The following is a 22,934-nucleotide window of genomic DNA, read 5'->3' on the forward strand; positions in this document are numbered from 1 at the left end:
GACGGAGGTTGAGGGACGACCTGATAGAAGTTTATAAAATTATGAGGGGTATGGATAGGGTGAACAGTTGGAAGCTCTTTTTCAGGGCAGAAATGACAATTACAAAGGGGTACCAGTTCAAGATAAGGGGGGGAAGGTTTACAGGAGATGTGCATAGGAGACAGAGGGTAGTGGTCGAAGGGTCCTTTTCCGGCTGGAGGTCTGTGACCAGTGGTGTTCCGCAGGGCTCTGTACTGGGACCTCTGCTATTTGTGATATATATAAATGATTTGGAAGAAGGTGTAACTGGTGTAATCAGCAAGTTTGCGGATGACACGAAGATGGCTGGACTTGCGGATAGCAAAGAGCATTGTCGGGCAATACAGCAGGATATAGATAGGCTGGAAAATTGGGCGGAGAGGTGGCAGATGGAGTTTAATCCGGATAAATGCGAAGTGATGCATTTTGGAAGAAATAATGTAGGGAGGAGTTATACAATAAATGGCAGAGTCATCAGGAGTATAGAAACACAGAGGGACCTAGGTGTGCAAGTCCACAAATCCTTGAAGGTGGCAACACAGGTGGAGAAGGTGGTGATGAAGGCATATGGTATGCTTGCCTTTATAGGACGGGGTATAGAGTATAAAAGCTGGAGTCTGATGATGCAGCTGTATAGAACGCTGGTTAGGCCACATTTGGAGTACTGCGTCCAGTTCTGGTCGCCGCACTACCAGAAGGACGTGGAGGCGTTAGAGAGAGTGCAGAGAAGGTTTACCAGGATGTTGCCTGGTATGGAGGGTCTTAGCTATGAGGAGAGATTGGGTAAACTGGGGTTGTTCTCCCTGGAAAGACGCAGAATGAGGGGAGATCTAATAGAGGTGTACAAGATTATGAAGGGTATAGATAGGGTGAACGGTGGGAAGCTTTTTCCCAGATCAGAAGTGACGTTCACGAGGGGTCACGGGCTCAAGGTGAGAGGGGCGAAGTATAACTCAGATATTAGAGGGATTTTTTTTTTACACAGAGGGTGGTGGGGGCCTGGAATGTGCTGCCAAGTAGGGTGGTGGAGGCAGGCACGCTGACATCGTTTAAGACTTACCTGGATAGTCACATGAGCAGTCTGGGAATGGAGGGATACAAACGATTGGTCTAGTTGGACCAAGGAGCGGCACAGGCTTGGAGTGCCGAAGGGCTTGTTCCCTGTGCTGTACTGTTATTTGTTCTTTGTAGGGGACATTTTTTTTGTACACAGAGGGTGGTGGATTGCACTGCCAAGTGAGGTTGTTGAGGGAGATACTTTGGCGAAATTTAAGACTTATCTGGATAAACACATGAACAGACGGAGAATAGAGGGATATAAGTGGTTGGTCTAGGTAGGACAACATGATCGACACAGGCTTGGAAGGTCGAAGGGTCTGTTCCTGTGCTGTACTGTTCTTTGTACCAATGTTCCAGTAGTTCACAGTGTAGATGAAGGCCAGGTGATTGTACATGAATAGAGCTCCTTCTGCTGCTGTTTGATGGCAAAATGGTAGACAGCAACAGGCCTGGGGTCATGTTCTCTTCAGAGATCAAAACAGTGATCCAAAAGCTCATCAATTAAAGGAATTCAGAAAGCTCAACTCTCTGTCATGTGATAGTGTAGTTTCAGATTGACAAAAGAAGCCCCTGGTCGAAACCCATTGATGTGGAGATGCCGGCGTTGGAGAAACTTGATGTCTGTGTCGATATGCGCGATCTTCTTGGAGATCCTCTCCACTTGGAGCCGGCACTTGGAACCCATTGAAGCAGCTAATGGTCAGACCATTAACACCAAATGGGACATTAGGGGTGCGGTCTTACCGGCTGCAGCAAAGTTGGAGAATTTGGCATCCAGCCAAATCCCCATTCACTGCAGCAGAATGGGAAAATCCTTCTGGCCGAGGAATCACAAAGGAATGTCTTTGCCATAGCTGGCTTGGATAGACATCTCATCTGCGAAACCATTGTGTCGCCTTGGTTGGAATATTTATGTAATGCGTTATGGTTCAGGTCAGAAACTCCAAAGTGTTTTATGAAGCCCGCCTGAACCACAAGTTTTGCATCCTGAATTTGGCTAGGATAAACATGAGATGTTTCACTTCAGGTATTACACAAGTGACCCACTAGGGAGCTTTTATCAAACAAAGTTTATTTAAGAATATAGTTAACACATATAGCAAGAAACTTAGCAAGAACTTTTATCAATTACAAACAAAAAACAGAACAACCAATAAAATGTATAATTCTGAATGAATATCTCTAATGTGTTCTAATTAGAACCAAAATCCAATAAATGAAACCCTTTAACCAGGTTTATCACTGCACAGGCTAAAGCTCACTTAATACTGGAATCCAATTCCCTGACTTCAAATCATCTTGAAAACTTAGAGCAGCTTGTAGTCTTCAGCTCCCCAAAATACAGATTCTTTACTGCAGCATGGCAACAAGCCTTTCTTTCAGCTAACTGGTAAAACTTTCAATCTCCAGGGAGAAACTGTTTCTGCTTGTAAAAGGATTGAGAATGAAAGGGCACAGATTTGAAGTAATTGGCAAAAGGGACATGAAGAAAAACTTTTTCGCGCAGAGATCATGATTTTTAAAAAAATTCTTAAAGGGACATTAACGTCACAAAAGCAAGGAGTGCTTCATTCTCGGAGGTGTAAGGTGCATAGCCTTTAGGCACTTTGAAATTGTTCAGAAATTTCCAGAGTCCAGCATGTGATTAGCTGGAGCTATTTTATCAGCACAACAATTGTCCATTTTGAAAAACAGAGGAAGAAATAATTTTATTAAATATACAGACTGACGGAGATACATATATCATAGAATCATAGAAATCATAGAATCATAGAAATCATAGAAACCCTACAGTGCAGACGGAGGCCATTCGGCCCATCGAGTCTGCACCGACCACAATCCCACCCAGGCCCTATCCCCACATATTTTACCCACTAATCCCTCTAACCTACGCATCCCAGGACTCTAAGGGGCAATTTTTTTTTAACCTGGCCAATCAACCTAACCAGCACATCTTTGGACTATATATATGTATTTCATTCTTCCCATCTCAACTGGGACAATATTATATTCTATTTGCCCTGCACATTCTTCCTTTTCAGCTAATCTTGAATGCCTCAATTCAACCTACCTCCAACCAGGCAGTGCATTCTCGTTCTTAACCGCTCGCTGGGTGAAAAAGTTTTTCCTCATGTCACTATTGCTTTTTTTGCTAATTACTTGAAACTTTACAGCACGGAAACAGACCATTCAGCTCAACTGGTCTCTGCTTTGTTTATGCTCCACATGGGTTCACTAATAAGCATCCTGAAGAGAAGTTCAAACCTTTGTTTTTTTCAGCAGGGGGATTTGTTATTTATGGTATAAGACAAAGCAGGTGCAGTTTAATTTTAGCTACAGTACTTAATGCACTAAGACAAAAATTACTATAATCTGATGGTTGAGAGAGATAACCACTGCCAAATGATAACTCACGCCTCTGGTTGCTGCAAGGCACTCCTCATAGCTTTGACTTGTTGAAAGTGGCAAGTCATGTCAGTTGCCAAGACCATCTCAATTACCAAGGCTCGAAGTTCCCTTTGGAAAAAGTGAAAAATAATCATCAATATCTTCTTACAAATTCAACACAACCAGCTGATTATTATGACATTTCAAACTCCTCTGCATGCAACATTCACACCAAAAGGTCAATTCTTCTTTTTTGTAAAGGTCAGCATTGTCTTCATTTGAAATACCACCCATTATCTGAATCAGTCAAACAGAAGATTGACCTCAGTACATAAATGAAACATTGTTAAAGTATGAGCCATTAGGAATTCCTTTCTCAATCACACAGAAAGGCTCTAAATTGGTTTTACTTGAAAACATTTGATAAACAATCACCAAGTGCTTAAGTATATCTGATAGTAATTCTTTCATCAAGGTTTCAATCTTCCTCAATTTTGCATGACATTAAGTCAGTTTACAAAATAGCAGTTGATCAATAGCTTTGAAAGAATCCTGTCTACTCAATTTAAAACCAAAAAAAAGTTCATCCTTACTCAGTAGCATCTCCAATACCACCCTTCCCCCTTAATCAATAGCACATGACCCCATGCCAGCTACAGAGTCACAGAATTGCAGAATCATTACAGTGCAGCCATTCGGCCCATCATGTCCACACCAACTGTCTGAATGAGCAATTATCCTAGTGCCATTCCCCCACGTTTTCCCTATAATTTTGTAGATTCTTCTTTTTCAGATACCAGTCTAATTTATTTTTGAGTGCTTGGAGTGGATCTGGCCCCACCACACACTCAGGCAGTGTGATCTAGACCTTAATTACTCACTGCGCGAAAAAGTTTTTCTTCATGTCCCTTTTGCCAATTACTTCAAATCTGTGCCCTTTCATTCTCAATCCTTTTACAAGCAGAAACAGTTTCTCCCTGGAGATTGAGGGGTGACCTTATTGAGTGTATGAAATCATGAGGGGCAAAGATAGGATGGACACACAAAGTCTTTTTCCCAGGGAAGGGGAATTGAAAACTAGAGAGGGGCAACTTCTTCACACAGAGGGATATATGAAATGAGCTGCCAGAGAAAGTGGTTGTGAAAGTGACTGGGAGGTGACCATGGTCAGCTTGGACTGGTTGGGCCAAAGGACTTGTTTCTGTGCTGTATTGCTCTATGAATCTATGGCCAGGATTTTACTAGCTTGCCCTGCCCATCGATGGGCAAAGTGAGCCGGTAAAATCGCATGAGCGCCAAGAAATTAGCATCACGCCGGATTTCTCGGCGATCTTATGAGAGCCGGATTTCCGGCGCAGTCAGCCTCTTGCCAGAAATGTGCGAGAGGCCGAATAAATTATGTTAACTCATTTTAATATTTATTTGCATGTCTTTAGCGAGCCCGGCGCTCAATCGTCCGGGCTCAGTTGCCTCACTGAGAGAGGTTCTCTCTGGCAAGGAAAACACCTGCTCCCCATGGACAGGGAACAGTCCTGTTGGCCTCACCAGTGGAACTGGACACCATTGAGGGCCCCCGGAGAGGCCGAGGGCAAGGGGGCGTGCCCCTTGGGTAGTGCCAGCCTGGCAGTGGCACCCTGGCACCTTTGCACTGCCAGCCTGGCATGAGGGAGGGGGGCCCACTGCTTGTGATCGGACCAGGTGAGGGGGTGGCAAGGGGGGTCTCTGCACACTCTGCATTGCGATTGGAGGGGGGGGGGGAGGGCGTAATCAGTCTGGGGCAGAGGCTACATGTCCATGTGGTGTGGGGCTTGCGATTGGCCACGGGCCCCGCGATTGTGGGTGGGGTGGGGGGTAAGGGGAGTTTGTGCAGATGCCTGCAATAGAGAGAGCTATCAGGCTCCTGCTGTCTGTTAGATCCCCGCTGTTGGAATTGCACATATGCAGAATCAAAGGTCTGCACATGCGCAATAACACCCTCTACAGTTGCTATTGCACATGTGCAGACACAAAGGTCTGTGCATGCACAATAGCTCCCTCTGCAGGCTGGCTGGAGAAATTAAGATGTGGAGATGCTGGCGTTGGACTGGGGTAAATACAGTAAGAGTTTTAACAACACCAGGTTAAAGTCCAACAGGTTTATTTGGTAGCAAATGCCATTAGCTTTCGGAGCGCTGCTCATTCGTCAGATGGAGTGAAGATCTGCTCTCAATATCTGGATGTATGCCCTGTTTGAGAGCAGATATCCAGATATCTGCTCTCAAAGATAGAAAGAGAGCAGATATGCCCTCTTTAATGCTTCAGTTGAACCTGTCTCCACCACACTTCTAGGCAGTGCATTCAGATCTGAACCACTTGTGTGAAAATGCTTTTTCTCACATTTGCTACTTTTGCAAATCACCTTAAATCTGTCCCTCTCATTCTTGATCATTTTATGAGTAGGAACAGTTTCTCCCCATCTACTCTGTCCAGCCTCCTCATGATTTTGAACATTTCTATAAAATCTCCTCTTAGGCTTCTTCTCTCCAATGGGAACAGTCCCAACCTCTCCAATCTATCCTCATAACTTGAAGTTTCTCATCCCTGGAAACATTCTTTTTAAATCTCTTCTGCACACTCTCCAATGTGTTCACATCCTTCCTATAGTTTGGGTGCCACACTGGACACAATAGTCCAGCTGAGGTCTAATAATGACTTGTATAAGTTAGGCATAACCTCCTTGTTCTTGTACCCTATGCCCCTCGTAATAAAGCCCAGAATACTATAAGCTTTATTAACTGCTCTTTCCACATGTCCTGTCACCTTCAATGACTAAGACACCCAGGTCCCTCCCCTCTTCCTAACCAATCCACATTTTTCCATGTGACTACTAATTCTAACCCAAATAAATGATTCTAGAAGCTAGTCCACCACTGATGTGAAACTGACTGGCTTGTAATTGCTTGGACTATCCTTAGACTGTAAGACCATAAGCCACTCAGCCCACTGAGTCTGCTCTGCCATTCGATCATGGCTGATACGTTTCTCAACCCCATTCTCCTGCCTTTTCCCTGTAACCTTTGATCCTCTTACCAATCAAGAACCCATCTACCTCTGTCTTAAATACATTCAATTACTTGGCCTCCACAGCCTTCTGTGGCAATGAATTGCATAGATTCACCACCCTCTGGCTGAAGAAATTTCTCCTCATCTCGTTCTAAGGGATTGTCCCTTTACTCTGAGGCTGTGCCCATGGATCCTAGTCTCTCCTACTAATGGAAACATCTTCCCCACGTCCACTCTATCCAGGCCTTTCAGTTTTCTGTAAGTTTCAATGAGATTCCCCCTCATCATTTCTAAACTCCATTGAGTGCAGATCCAGAATCCTCAAATACTCCTCTTACGTCAAGCTTTTCATTCCTGGAATCATTCTTATGAACCTCCTCTGGACCCTCTCTAAGGCCAGCACATCCTTCCTTAGATATAGGGTGCAAAATTGCTTACAATATTCCAATTGTGGTCTGACCAGAGCTTTATAAAGCCTCAGCAGTACATCCCTGCTTTTGTATTATTTTAAAGTTCATTTATTAGTGCCACAAGTAGGCTTACATTAACAATGTAATGAAGTTACTATGAAAATCCCCTAGTCGCCACACTCGGCACCTATTCGGGTACACTGAGGGAGAGTTTAGCATGGTCAATGCACCTAACCAGCATGTCTTTGGGACTGTGGGAGGAAACTGGAGCACCTGGAGGAAACACACACAGACATGGGGAGAACGTGCAATCTTCACACAGACACTGACGCAAGCCGGAAATTGAACCCAGGTCCCTGGCGCTGTGAGGGAGCAGTGCCACCATGTCGCCGATATTCAAAATGAATGCTAACATTGCATTTGCCTTCCTAACTATCAACTCAACCTGCAAGTTAACCATAAGAGAATCCTGAACTAGGATTCCAAATCTCTTTGCACTTCCAATTTCTGAATTCTCTCCCCATTTAGAAAATAGTTTATGCCTCTATTCCTTTTACCAAAGTGCATAACCTCACACTTTCCCACATTGTATTCCATCTGCCACTTCTTTGCCCACTCGCCTAACCTGTCCAAGCCCTTCTGCAGTCTCTCCACCTTCTCAATATCACCTATCTTTCTACCATCTGCAAACTTAGCCACAATGCCATCAGCTCCTTCAATTAGATCACTGATGTATAAAGTGAAAAGTTGTGGTCCCAACACTGACCCCTACGGAACTCCACTAATCACCATCTGCAATCCTGAAAAGGATGCCTTTATCCCCTCTCTCTGCCTTCTGCCAGTCAGCCAAACTTCTATCCATGCTAGTACCCTGTTTCTAACTGCGCGCAGTTCTGGTCACCTCATTACAGGAAAGATGTTGAAGCCATTGAAAGGGTGCAGAGGAGATTTACAAGGATGTTGCCTGGATTGGGGGGCATGCCTTATGAGGATAGGTTGAGGGAGCTTGGTCTCTTCTCCCTGGAGAGACGAAGGATGAGAGGTGACCTGATAGAGGTTTACAAGATGTTGAGAGGTCTGGATAGGGTAGACTCTCAGAGGCTATTTCCAAGGGCTGAAATGGTTGCTACGAGAGGACACAGGTTTAAGGTGCTGGGGGGTAGGTACAGAGGAGATGTCAGGAGTAAGTTTTTCACTCAGAGGGTGGTGGGTGAGTGGAATCGGCTGACGTCGGTGGTGGTGGAGGCAAACTCGTTGGGGTCTTTTAAGAGACTTCTGGATGAGTACATGGGATTTAATGGGATTGAGGGCTATAGATAGGCCTAGAGGTGGGGATGTGATCGGCGCAACTTGTGGGCCGAAGGGCCTGTTTGTGCTGTGGCTTTCTATGTTCTATGTTCTAACACCAAGGGCACTTATTTTATTCAGCAGCTTCCTATGCAGCACATTGTCAAAGGCCTTCTGGAAATCCAAGTAGATAATGTCCACTGACTCTCCTTTGTCTGCTTGTTACCTCCTCAAAGCATTCTAATAGATTTGTCAGGCATGGCTTCCCCTTGATGAAACCATGCTGACTTCACCCTATTTTACCATGCACTCCCAAGTACTCCAAAATCTCATCCTAAATAATGCACTCTAAAATCTTACCAATGACCAAGGCCAGGCTAATTGGCCATCTTTTGCCTCCCTCCCTTCTTAAACAGGTGTTACATTAGTGATTTTCCAGTTCTCTGGGACCCTCCCCCTGATTCCAGTGAGTCCTGAAAGATCACCTTAAATGCCTCCACAATCTCTCAGAATCATAGAATTCCCACAGTGCAGAAGGAGGTCATTCAACCCATCAAGCCTACACTATCCCCTGCTAATCCCCCTGACACTAAAGGGGCAATTTAGCAATGCCAATCAACCTAACCCGCACATCTTTGGAGTGTGGAAGGAAACCCACACAGACACAGGGAGAACATGCAAACTCCACACAGACAGTGACCCAAGGCCGGAATTGATCCTGGGTTCCTGGAGCTGCGAGGCAGCAATGTTAACCACTGTGCCACCATGACACTCAGCTATCTCCTTCAGAACTCCAGAGTGTAGTCCATCTGGTCCAGATGATTTATTCACCTTCAGCTTCCCTAGCACCTTCTCCATAGTAATGGTCACCACACTCACCTCTGCCCCCTGATGCTCTTGAATTTTTGCTATGTTACTGGTATCTTCCACCATGAATACTGATGCAAGTACCAATTCAGTTCCTTCGCCATTTCTTTGTTCCTCATTACTACTTCTCCAGCGTCATTTTCCAGTGGTGCAATGTCCACCCTTGCCTCTCTCTTATCCTTTATACATCTAAAAGAAAATCTTGCAATCTTCTTTTATACAGTTTACCCTCATATTTCATCTTCTCCCTGCTTATTACTTTTTTAGTTGTCCTCTGTTGGTTTTTAAAGGCTTCCCACCAATCTTCGCCACATTGTGGCTTTTTCTTTTGCTTTTATGCTATCCCTGACTTCCCTTGTCAGGCATGGTTGCCTCGTCCTCCCCTTAGTACGTTTCTTCTTCCATGGGATGAAATTCCGCTGTGCCTCCCGAATTACTCCCAGAAACTCCTGCCATTGCTGCTTCACCATCTTTCCTACTAGGCTTCTCTTCCAATCAACTCTGGCCAGCTCCTCCCTCATGCCTCTGTAGTTGCCTTTACTCATCTAATAATGTTATATCCAATTCCAGCTTCTCCCTCTCAAACTGCAGGGTGAATTCTATCATATTATTGTCACTGCCTCCTAAGGGTTCCTTCACCTTAAGCTCCCTTATCAAGTCTGCCTCATTACAGATCACAAAATCCAGAACTGCCTGCTTCCTAATGGGCTCTACTACAAGCTGCTCCAAAAAGCCATCTCGTAGACATTCCACAAATTCCATTTTGGGATTCATCCACCTGCATATTGAAGTCCCCCATGATCATTGTAACATTGCCTTTCTTACACTCCTTTTTTTATCTTCCAGTATATTTTGTGCTCCACATCCTGACTGCTGCTCAGAGGCCTGTACATAACTCCCATCAGGGTCTTTTTACCTTTGCGGTTCCTCAACTCTACCCACACAGATTCTACATCTTCTGACACTATATCGCTCTTGCTGTTGACTTAATTTCATTTCTTACTACCAAGGCAACCCCACCCCCTCTACCTGTCTTTTCGATAGGATGTATATCCTTGGATATTTAGCTCCCAGCCCTGATTCCCTTTCAGCCATGTCTCTGTGATGTCCACACCATCGTAACCCGCCAATTTCAATCTGTCCTACGAGCTCATTTACCTTATTTCATATACTGCATGCATATAAACACAACATCCTCAGCCCCTCATTAATTCCCCCCCTCCCCTTATCATTGTCGTCCCCTTATCTGCTGTGCCTGAAGTTAGATTCCTAACCCTTTCCAAACTCTGCCCTATTATTTGTTCCGCCAACTTTAACAATCTCTCCTGAGCTCTCCTTCTCTTTAATTTTTTCACGCCCTTGTTCAAAAAAGGTTGTACGGATAGTCTTTACAAACCACTTATCTTGGAACAGCAGTCGGGAAACCCCACAGCATCAGCTGGAGTGTGGGGACACAGTAACCGGTAAGCACACTTTTGAACGAACACCAAGAGAATCTTCAGAGCAACTCCTGCTGGCGTCATAGCTTCATCTACAGCCCTTGTGATGCAATTTAACAGTATTCTGGCCCCAGCATGATACAGGTGGAACCCATCCCATCAGAACAGCTCCCCCCTTCTCCAGTACAGGTGCCAATGTCCCATGAATTCGAACCCAATTATCCCACACCAATCTTTGAGCCATTCATTTACCTCTTTAATCTGGTTGATCATGTGCCAATTAGTTTGTGGCTCAGGTAGTAATCCAGAGATTATTACCTTTTTGGTTCTGCTTTTTAATTTACATCTTAGCTGCTCATATTCCCTCCACAGAACCTCTTTCCTTTTTCTACCTATATCACTGGTACTCACGTGGACCACAACAACTGGATCTTTCCCCTCCTGCTCCAAATTCCTTTGCAGCCCAGATGAAATGAGCTGAACCCGGACACCAGGCAGGCAAAACAGCCTTTGGGACTCTCAATCCTGGCCACAGTGAACATTGTCTATTCCCCTGTCCATACTATCCGCAAATATTTCTCTTTTTCTCCTCCTCTTGAATGACTCCCTGTACCACGGTGCTTTGGTCAGGTTGCTTATCCTCCCTACAGCCCCCGTTCTCACCCACACACGGAGCAAGAATCTCAAACCTGTTGGACAAGCTCAAGGGCGGAGGCTCGTTCAACACTACCTCCTGGATCCCTCTACTCGCCTTGCTCACAGTCACACCCTCCTGGCCTTGACTGCTGACCAAATTTGATGTAGTTATCTAAGGAGTGTGACGGCATCCTGAAACACAGCATCCAAGTAATTTGCCCCTCCCTGCCTGGTGTGTCGCAGTGTTCAAAGCTCAGACTCCAGCTCATCAACTCTGAGCTTGGAGTTCCTCAAGCAACCAATACTTGCTACAGATGTGGTCACTAGGAACCACAATGGGGTTCACCAGCTCCCACATTATACAGCTACAACACATCATCTGGCCCTGCATCTGTACTTTATTTACTTAATTATAATTTGTTATTTTTTTTAAACTTTGTTGCTAATTTCTACTTTGAGCTAATTTCTCACTGAATTTCATAGATAGCAAAAATCTAAATCCACTCTGAATCTGTTAGGATAAGAAGGATTTAACCAGTAATTGTCAGGTAACCACCAATCCAGAGCCCTTCTCACTTTCTGAAGCTATGACGCCAGCAGGAGTTGCTCTGGAGATTCTCTCGGTGTTCCTTCAAAAGTGTTTACCGGTTACTGTGTCCCCACACTCCAACTGATGCTGTGGTGTTTCCTGACTGCTGATCCAAAGTAAGTGCCCTGTAAAGACTATACTTACAACCTTTTTTGAACAAGAACGTAACATTTGCAATTCTCCAGTCCTCTGGCATCTCACCTCTGTCTAAGGAAGACTGGAAGATTATGGGCAGTACCTTTGCAATTTCCATTCTTACTTCCTTTAATATCCTGGGATATATCTCATCCAGTCCCGGTGTCTTATCAACTTTCAGTGCCAACAGTCTAGTCAACACTTCCTCCTTATCTCTAATGCATTCAAATCTTTCCTGAGGTACATACCCAGACAAAATACTCTTGCTGAGGCAGAAATATTGTCATATATAAGTTCACATAGCCTCCTTGCTCTTCTGCTTCTTGGCCACCTCATCCTAAAAACCAGCACAGCAGTGTCATTCTTCTTTTGGATTGGGAACATGCTGTTGGAGAACATTTGCCTCAACAGACGCCTGGAACTCTTGCCCCTTTCTGCCCATTACATCACTATAATCCCAGTCCATATTTGGATAATTAAAGTCCCCAATTATAACTGCTCTAATTCTTGCACCCCTCTGCAATTTCCTTCTAAATTTGTTCCTCTACAGCCTTTCCACTTGTTGGCCTAAACTACACCAAGCAATGTATTTGCACCTTTTCTTAATCCCTTAGCATTAGCCAAATAGTTTATATCCTTGACCCCTCTGGTATATCCTCTCCCTCCAGCACTGCAAGGCTCTCCTCAATCAATACCACCACCCCTTCCCCTTTTCTTCCTTTCGTATCTTTCACCAACTATTGAGCTTGAGTACAGAGTTTGGAAACAGAAATGGGTGAATCACTATTGTAGTGGAGTGAAAACTTAGAATTTAGTGATAGTAGGAATTCAATAGAAAGTAGGGAGGTGGTTTCTCATTCGCAGTTTCAAAGGAGAGGATTCTAAGATAAATATCTAGGTTATCTAGGTAACTATCCAGATATCTAATATTTAGGCTCTTGGCATTTAGTCTCTCTTGTTAAGATTTAGTAAATAATCTTTGCTTTGTGTATTTTGAGTAGCAAATGGAAAAATGTCAGTTTAGACCTAATTACCTGCAATTATCTGAATAATTATTTTGTATCTAAGGAGTTTATTTTATGTTAATAATTAGAATGGACTGATTTGAAAAGATACAGACTTAGATATCTTATAATGTTCCGCTATCCAGCTCTTAAAGGCAGAGATATTGTTGCCCCTACTGCTGCTTCTGTGCAGTTGTTATTCTGTGTTCTGCAGAGAGCACTTGAGGCCTTTTTCAATATGCCTGCCTTACCATGTGGTCCTTAACCACTCCCATCCAAATATGTTGTTGGACTCAAGTTACTTAGCCATAACCTGGGTTTGTGTGCAGACATTCACGCTGGAGGTGACTACATCAATTATTCCTGAAAAATGACCCATTCAGGTCAGGAAATCACTTCTGACTGGTTACAGGATATGTGTATTGACACTCCTCAGTCTGAAAGTTATTGCTCTGTCCTTTTAAACACTGTGAGAAGTTTAACAACACCAGGTTAAAGTCCAACAGGTTTATTTGGTAGCAAAAGCCACAAGCTTTCGGAGCCTTAAAATCCTTCTTCAGGTGAGTGGGAATTCTGTTCACAAACAGGGCATATAAAGACACAAACTCAATTTACATGAATAATAGTTGGAATGCGAATCCTTACAACTAATCAAGTCTTAAAGGTACAAACAATGTGAGTGGAGAGAGCATTAAGACAGGTTAAAGAGATCTGTATTGCCTCCAGACAGGACAGCCACTGAGATTCTGCAAGTCCAGGCAAGCTGTGGGGGTTACAGATAGTGTGACATGAACCCAATATCCCGGTTGAGGCCGTCCTCATGTGTGCGGAACCTGGCTATCGGTTTCTGCTCAGCGACTCTGCGCTGTCGTGTGTCATGAAGGCCGCCTTGGAGAACGCTTACCCGAATATCAGAGGCCGAATGCCCGTGACCACTGAAGTGCTCCCCAACAGGAAGAGAACAGTCTTGCCTGGTGATTGTCGAGCGGTGTTCATTCATCCGTTGTCGTAGCGTCTGCATGGTTTCCCCAATGTACCATGCCTCGGGACATCCTTTCCTGCAGCGTATCAGGTAGACAACGTTGGCCGAGTTGCAAGAGCATGTATCGTGTACCTGGTGGATGGTGTTCTCACGTGAGATGATGGCATCTGTGTCGATGATCCGGCACGTCTTGCAGAGGTTGCAACTTGGGGGGGGGGGGGGGGGGCAAGATTTGGAGGGCCCCGGCCAACATTTGGTCGGTAATCCTGTAAGTCCAATTGCATCTCATCCATGGTGTGAGGGCCCTCAGCGACGGCTCTCTGAGACTGGGCCAAGCTCTGGAGCCCGTCAGTGGCAGTGCTCTGCAAGCAGGTAAAGCTCTGGAGCCCATCAGCGTTAGCCCTCTGAGAGTGAATCAAGTTCTTGAGGCCCACAGCCAGGGTTTGCTGTATCTCCAGAATGCTAGCGGCACCCTCCGCCATGGCCCGTGTGTCTCTGCCACGGCCCGTTGTGTCTCCAGGATGCCCTGGACCCTGTCACCGATGGGTCTATTTCCTGCCCCAGGCAGGGTGGCCGCGGTACCATGCAATGCCAGAACCACAACCTGCTGCAGAAGTCTTTGGGATTCCTCATAGTCGCTGCCCCTTCTGCATTTCCTCGGCTCTGCCGATGCATCTCCATCTCAGGATGACCGATCCAGCGGCCTGGCACCTGTCTTGGGTCCAGCTGAATCCATGCCTTGGGCAGACCTTGGACATTCCCGCCTCCACCTCATGTGCATCTACGGTTGTATCGTGCGCACCACTAAGTGACCCAGAAGTCTCACCACTAACCTGTCCCACCATGGTGATGGTATCGTCACTGGTGGATTGTGTGGTGGAAGCCTGTGTCAAATGGATTGTGATGATTCAAATTCAAAATGATTCAAATCAGATGAATCCGCGGGGCCTTCCTGCAAGCTGTCATGGGGCGCCTCAAGACGGGCCAGATACATCAGGGTTGTTTCCTTCAGCAAAGGATACATGGTGCAGTGCAAGGGAGGGACAGGTATCTGGGCAGCATGCCACTTACTTGAGATCTATCATGTGAATGCAGGTTAGAAAGATACTCACTTCCATGTCGCATGCTGACCTGGCTGTCATTGACCCTTCTCCGCTCACCCTCCCCCACCAGCTCCAGTACGCACTCCTCAAAGGGAGTCAGGAGACGCAGCACAAGGCCCCCACCTCCGTTTTCTCCCGCTCCCTCCTGTTATGGGCCCTCTTATCCTGCAGAGACAGAAGGAGGGATTGAAAGTCTGATGGCCAGAAGGGCACAGGGTTTTGAATTGGGGGAGGGGGGGGGGGTGACTGACTGACTGACGAGGCCATTGTCAGGACAGGGTAGACACTCATCCTTCTTGCCTGAAGGAGAGGCCGTTCATGCCAGTGCACGGGCACTGATAGCCGCTGCCATGGCTTCTGAGGCTGCATTGCCAGCCCGACCCCTGGGTCGTCACCCATCTTGGCCGGGGGGGGGGGGGGGGGGGGTTGAGCATTGCCACCTCTCCTCTACAGTGTCGAGCAGATGGTCCAGCTCTCCCTCACTGAATCGTGGGGCACTTCTTTTAGGTACCATTTTCCTGGCGAGTGTCCCTATTGCTAGCTCTCCCTTTTTAATGCTGTACAACTGCAGCATCCTTCATGAGTAATTCCATTGATGGTGAAAATTTGGGGTTTAATATCCAAGAAGCACAAGTAGATTTATCTCCTGGTCATCAGAGAACCAGGGATGAATCATTGAGGTAGTGCCATGTTCTGTGTCCTGAAGACTCAACCTCAAAAATGGCAACAAACAAATAGCCACCTAGAGACAGGCTACAGTTATCACTTGACAATTGATAGGAGAAACTTCCTGAAGTGAGCAAGCTGCAAGAACGATGCAGGATAGAGTCCTCCTGAGATGCAGGTTGCTTAGATCTGCAATGTAATTGTCCAGCTGGAGTACAAGCTTTCATGCGAGCAGCACATGACATAGGTTTAGCTCAGCAGAAATATCATGGTACATTTATTTGCACACAACAGCACAAATTGAACCTTCGTTCAGTGGTTACATTCTCAACCCAATCATAGAATCATAGAATAGAATCCCTACAGTGCAGAAGGAGGCCATTCGGCCCATCGAGTCTGCACCGACCACAATCCCACCCAGGCCCTACCCCCACATATTTTACCCGCTAATCCCTCTAACCTACGCATCTCAGGACTCTAAGGGGCAATTTTTAACCTGGCCAATCAACCTAACCCGCACATCTTTGGATGCTTATGGATTTGAGTCCCACTTCAGGCAAGCCTGCCAAGCAGAGACAAGGGGCCAAATTTCCTGATCCCGGTTAGGTCTGAATGGAAGGATTGCCTCCATTTCCACCTTGGTTATTTTCCCAAGGGCTGAGAAAGAAGCAGGGTCCAGAATGAATTGGCCAGTTATGGGCTCTAACAATCCCATGGACAAGCCCAATGCCTCATGGGTAAAATACCCACAGATATGGGTGGGCAGATGACAGACATGGCTGCTGACAGGGAGCCCAATTTTATACCCTCTTTCTGCCCACCATCCCAATCCCAAGGTCATTCTGGTCTTTCACATTATATCCTGCACACACCAGTCTAAATCAGTAATACGTATCAAGAAAAGCAGAGGTTTTCCCCTGGGAAATTGAACTCTGTACCTTCCTCCAATCCAAACACAATAATTTACAATTCTCAGGCAATTCTGTATCCATGCTGCTACTGCCCCTTTTATTTCAATGCTCTAACTTTGCTGATAATTTATCAAGGCTGAAGTTTGAAGAAGGGTTTAGGAATTGTTCCAGGGATGAGAGATTTTAGCTTCATGGTTAGTTTGGAGAAGCGACGGCACAGTGGTTAGCACTGCTACCTCACAGCATCATGGAGCCAGGTTCAATTCCAACCTTGGGTGACTGTCTGTGTGGAGTTTGCATGTTCTCCCTGTGTCCATGTGGGTTCCCTCTGGGTGTTCCGGTTTCCTCACACACTCCGAAGATGCGCGGGTTAGGTGGATTTGCCATGGTAAAATTGTCCCTTAGCGTCCCAAGGTGTGTAGGTTAGTAGATTGCCATGGTAAATGTGTGGAGTGGCAGGGATGGGGTGGGGGAGAAGGCCTGGTTAAGTTACTCTGTCAGTCAGTGCAGACTTGGTGAGCTAAATGGCCTCCTCTTGCACTTTAGGGATTCTATGATTCTTCTTGAAGCATAGGGGACTGAGGGGAGACTTGATAAAAGGTATACAAGATTGTGACAGGTCCAGGAAAAATAGACAAAGAAAAGCTGTTCCTATTAGCTGATGGTACAAGGTTTGGGCAAGAGTGAGGAAGAACATTTTTAAGCAGCAAGTCATAATAAGCTGCAACTAGGGTGGTGGACACAGAGATAATCAACAATTTCACAAGTTAATTAGTTTCACAACACCAGGTTAAAGTCCAACAGGTTTATTTAGTAGCACAAACTTTCGGAGCATTGCCCCTTCATCAAGTGAGTCCTACCAAAGCTCATGCTCCCAAATAAACCTGTTGGACTTTAATCTGGTGTTGTGAAACTACTTACTGTGCAACACCAGTCCAACACCGGCAACTCCACATCACAAGTTAATTGTATAGGCATTTGAAGGAAATAAACTTTCTGGGCTGAGGATAGAGCAGGGGACCAACTGAATTGCTTTACAGAGAGTCATCGAGTCATGAGGACACAGAACAGCACAGAAAGAGGACCATCATGTCCATGCCGGCCATCAAATATCTATCTATTCCAACATCATTTTCCAGCACTTGATCCATAGCCTTGCATGCTATGGCACTTCAAGTGCTCATCCACATACTTCTTAAATCTTGTGAGGTTTAATATCCTCTTCTACCCTTTCAGGCTGGGGCGGGATTCTCTGGTCTCCCAACCATATGCTTCTCAGCAGCCGGAAGTGGTGCGCCTCTCACTGGCAGCAGGATATTCTGGGCCTGCCACTGTCAATAGGATTTCCCATTGATTGCATGCCACCAGGGAGTGCGCCAACTGAGGGACCAGAAAATCCCACCAGTATGAACAGATTCCTACCACTCTCTTGTAAAATAGTTCTTTTTTCTCAAATTCCCTCTAAATCTCCTGCTCCTTACCTTAAATCTATGCCCCTTGGTTACTGACCCCACTACCAAGGGGAAAGGTTCCTTCCTATCCACGCTATGTCCCTCATAATTTTATACACCTTAATCAGGTCCCCCTCAGTCTTCTCTGCTTCAAGGAAAACAACCCCAGCCTAACCAGCTTCTCTGCATAGCTGAAACACTCGAGCCCAGGCAACATCCTGATGAACCTCCTCTGCACCCTCTCTGGCGCAATCACGTATTTCCTATAGTGTGGAGACCAGAACTGCACACATTAGGCCACAGTATTCTAGCTGTGGCCTAATGAGCATTTTATCTAGCTCCATCATTATCTCTTATATTCTCAGCTAATGCAAGCAAGTTTCCCATTTACCTTATTAACCAACTTATCTAGCTGTACTGCCACCATCGGGAATTTTGGACGTGCATCCAAGATCCCTCTGGTCCTCTATACTTCCTGGCATCCTACTGTTAATTGTGTATTCCCTTGCCTTGTTAGTCACCCCAAAATGCTTCATCTCGCACTTTTGAAGATTAAATTCCATTTGCCACTGTTTTCAGAGTATCATAGAATCCCTACAGTGCAGAAGAGGCCATTTGGCCATATTGAGTCTGCACCAACTCTCTGACAGAGTATTTTACCCAGCCTCCCCTCCACCCCTCCTTTTGTAATCCCACACAATTACGATGGCTAATCCCATCTAACCCACACAATTTGGGGCACCAGGACACAAACTTAGCATGTTCAATACACATCCTTGGTTCTGCCCAATGGCCTTCCAGAAAGATAGAACCATAGAAAAAGTGCAAACATAGAAAGAGGCCATTCAGCCAGTGTGTTTGTGCCAGCTGAAAAAAAAGGTGTCCATTCTAATCCCACTTTCTAGCATCCAGTCCATGGTCTTGTAGTTTAGAGCATGTCAGGTGCAGATAAAGGAACCTTTAAAATGTATTGAGGATTTTTGCTTCTACCATCATTCTGGACAGCGAATTCTAGAACCTAACATCCTAGGAAGAAAAGCTTTTCCCTAATATCCACTATAATCTTTCTTCCAACCACCTTAAATTTATGCACCCTGGTAATTAACCTCTCCACGAGGGGAAGCAAACCTTCTCTGTCTCATAATTTTGTACATTTCAATCAAGTCACTCCTTGGCCTCCTCTGTTCTAAGGAAAACAGCCCTCGCTTACCTAATCTTTCCTCATTGCTGCAATTTTCCAGCCCTGGCAACGTTCTTGTAAATCTGCTTTGCACTCTCTCCAGAGCAATTATGTCCTTTTGGTAACATGGTCACCAGAACTGTATGCAAAATTCCAGCTGTGGCCTGACCAACATTTTGTGCAGTTAGAATCATAGAATCCCTACAGTGCAGAAGGAGGCCATTTGGCCAATTATGTCTGCACCGACCACAATCCCACCCAGGCCCTATTCCCGTAACCTGACCTATTTACTCTGCTAACACCCCCGACACTCGGGTCAATTTAGCATAGCCAATCAACCTAACCCGCGAATCTTTGGACTCAGTCCCATCATTACATTCCTGCTATTTTATTCTATACCTGATGCAATAAAGAAAAGCATTCCATATGCTTTCCTTACAACTTTATCCACTTGTCCTCCCACCTTCATGGATACGCACTCCAAGGTCTCTCACTTCCTTGCCTCTCTCAATATTTTCCCATTTATTAAGTATTGCCTTGCTTTGTTTGCTCTCAAATGCATTACCTCACACTTTCAGAATGAATTCCATTTGCTACTTCGCTGTCCATTCAACAAAATGATTAATATCATTCTAGAATCCTCTTCACTATGAACTACATGGCCAATTTTTGTGTGATCTGCAAATTTCCAATCATGCCTCCCACATTTAAGTCGAAATCATTAATATATATAACAAACAGCGAGGGACACAACATTGAGCCCTGTGGGACACCAGTAGAAACTGCATTCTATTCACTAAAACATCAACTATTATCCTTTGTTTCCTATCACTGAACATTCTCCTGTAATCCAGTCTGCCATGTGGGACCTTGTCACATGCCTTACTAAAATCCATGTATATCGCGCCCACTGCACTACTCTCATTAATCCTCTTTATTACTTCCTCAAAAAATCAGATTAATTAGTATGGCAAGATTCTCCCTTAACAAAACTAATAATTCAAATAATTTGTCCTTCTCTGAAGTCAGACTGAAAGCCTCCTGTGCTTTTAGGACTATATGGGGCCCAAGCTTGGACCTCCCTCTGACTGAGGCGCAATTCCCACAGTTTGAATAGTGTGAAATGGCAAGCAAGCACATTGGAGATTTACCACACATGAACCCATTCACATATGGCAGACTTAGCTTTCTCCAACTAGATAAGCCACAGGAAACGAGCGGGGAGATCTTTTCCACCTCTACTTGCCCCAGATCTGCCAAGCAATCAGTGAAGTGGGGGTGTGGGGAGACTAGGCCAGGCTGTCTTTGCACCGCCAAATGTTTCAACAAAATAGCTTGGGACTGATCCTAAAACAAAGAGCCTCCAGTTAGTACTGTTGTGTTCAATACCTCCAGTCATCCTTGGAAAGATTGAACAGGATGTTCATTTCCTCATCATCTTGTAGTAAACGATAAGTTGCACTGACATGATGACTCTCCTGTACTGCTCTGTCATTGTACAAAATAGCTGTATCAGACCTTCCAATTAAAGATAAAAGTGCATATTAGTCGACACCATTGAAGAGGTGGCACAGCTACTCAACATTTTAATGTAGTCAAAATAATTGAGTTCTCAGATTTTGAACCCCAAAGTTAGCAATTTTATTTATTTTTCATTGAATTTCCAACCAGATTGTTTAATGTCACAAACACTTTTATAAAATGTTAACTGACTTATTTATATTTTTTCTATGATATATAGAAAGAGATAAAAGCAATTTATGTGGCACCGTGCAATGCAAGTTGAGGTAATTGCTTTCCATTCAAATATTAATACTTAATACATTTTATGCAGCTTGCTGTGCCAAATACAATATGCCAAGCTCTTTGCTTATCATAGAAGGATCATAGAAACCCTACAGTTCAAAAGCAGGCCATCTGGCCCATTGAATCTGCACCAACTCTCTGATGGATGATGGTATTATGATATCAGTATTATAATAGTAGGGATAATTGCTGTGCACAAAGGTAGCAACTCCAAAGGTGCTGCAGAAAGAGAGTAACCTGGCCTACAAATTATTGGGTTGATAATCATGCTGTTTCTATGTGGTCCCTTAGAACTAACACCAGTGAACGCCGAGGAAGTTAGTGTTCATAGCTAGCGTGACATGATAGACAAGTTAATAATTGAACTGGTTAAATGATCACCAAGGCGGAGTCCAATGATTAGCTAATAGTGAAAAGAAGACAGTAAACTTGTGTTTACTGGACAGCATATCAAGTAATCACATTGGCCTACTTTGGAGAAGAGAGGAGAGATAGGGCTGCTTCTTCAACAGGCCAGGTTATTGACAATATTGACCAGTCATTAATAATAATTGTTTGGTTACTTGTAAGACTAATTGTTCCCAAAATAGGCTATAAAGAAATCTAAAAGAGGGTGAGATTGGTCAGGATTACCAATAACCAATCAATCAATGGTATTATTCATTAGTCACACTGGCTGGTCATTGGTAATTCTGGCTGACAATCTGCTACCTTCTTTCATGGTAAAAAAATAAAATATATATTTATTGCTTCAAATCAAGTCTCACTGTGAAAATTAACTTGTCTATATTTTAGAGGTAGCACAGTGGCTAGCACTGCTGCTTCACAGCGCCAGGAACCTGGGTTCGATTCCAGCCTTGGGTGACTGTGTGGGGTTAGCACATTCTTCCCGTGTCTGGATGAGTTTACTTCGGGTGCTCCAGTTTCCTTCCATAGTCCAAAGATAGACAGGCTTAGGTGGATTGGCCATGCTAAATTGCCCCTTACTAAGATGTGTAGGTTAGATGGGTTAGCCATGGTAAATGTGTGGGGTTAGGGGAATAGGGCGGGGGAGATGGCCCGGGTAAGATACTCCTCTGAGAGTCAGTGTGGACTCAATGGGCCGAATTGCCTCTTCTGCACTGTAGAGAATCTACTCTATGATTAAAAGCAAAGATTAATGATATGTTCTTCCCCAATCGCAGCTCAGCAAGAAGAGTTAAATCAGTACCACAGTTGCAGTACAGAGCCAGCTGGGAGGATGCACTATAGCACGGTAGTTAGCACTGCTGCCTCATAGCACCAGGGACCCAGGTTCGATTCCCGGCTTGGGTCACTGTCAATGCGGAGTCTGCATGTTCTTCCTGTGTCTGCGTGGGTTTCCTCCAGGTGCTCCGGTTTCCCCCCACATTCCGAAGGACGTGCTGGTTAGGTGCATTGGCCATGCTAAATTCTCCCTCAGTGTACCTGAATAGACGCCAGAGTGTGGCGACAAGGGGATTTTCACAGTAACTTCATTGCAGTGTTAATGTAAGCCTACTTGCGACAAAAAAATAAAACTTTAAAAAACTAAAGGGGGTGTAAATTGCATGTCGGTACAGACTTCGGTCATTATGAGACATAAAGGAACTGTAAGGATTGCGAAGAAACTTCTCAATATTAATTGAATATTATTATTAAAGGTCATGCTGCAGCTGTACAGAACCTTAGTCAGGCCTCATTTAGATTACTGTGTACAATTCTGATCACCACACTACAAAAAGAATGTGGATGCTTTGGACAGGGGACAGAAGAGGTTTACCAAGATGTTGCCTGGTCTGGAGGGTATTAGCTATGAGGAGAGGTTGGATAAACTTGGTTTGTTCTCACTGGAACGACGGAGGTTGAGGGGTGACCTGATAGAGGTTGACAAGATTATGAGTGGCATGGACAGAGTAGGTAGTCAGATGCTCTTTCCTAGGGAAGAAAAGTCAAGTACTAGG

The 22,934-nt window shown here is 44.9% G+C and overlaps 1 protein-coding gene across 1 annotated transcript in view; it reads right to left on the reverse strand.

The window, feature by feature from the left end:
• Window positions 1–22,934, reverse strand: part of LOC144495491 (dual specificity calcium/calmodulin-dependent 3',5'-cyclic nucleotide phosphodiesterase 1A-like) — a 754,486-nt gene that overhangs the window by 84,157 nt on the left and 647,395 nt on the right. The window contains exons 10-11 of the mRNA XM_078215508.1: window positions 20,557–20,685; window positions 3,493–3,594 (exon numbers count right to left, since the gene is read on the reverse strand). Coding sequence (XP_078071634.1) covers window positions 3,493–3,594; window positions 20,557–20,685 — 231 coding nt within the window. The remainder of the gene's footprint in view (window positions 1–3,492; window positions 3,595–20,556; window positions 20,686–22,934) is intronic.

The sequence above is a fragment of the Mustelus asterias genome, chromosome 7 (assembly GCF_964213995.1).
Source record: "Mustelus asterias chromosome 7, sMusAst1.hap1.1, whole genome shotgun sequence".
Lineage (NCBI taxonomy): Eukaryota > Metazoa > Chordata > Chondrichthyes > Carcharhiniformes > Triakidae > Mustelus > Mustelus asterias.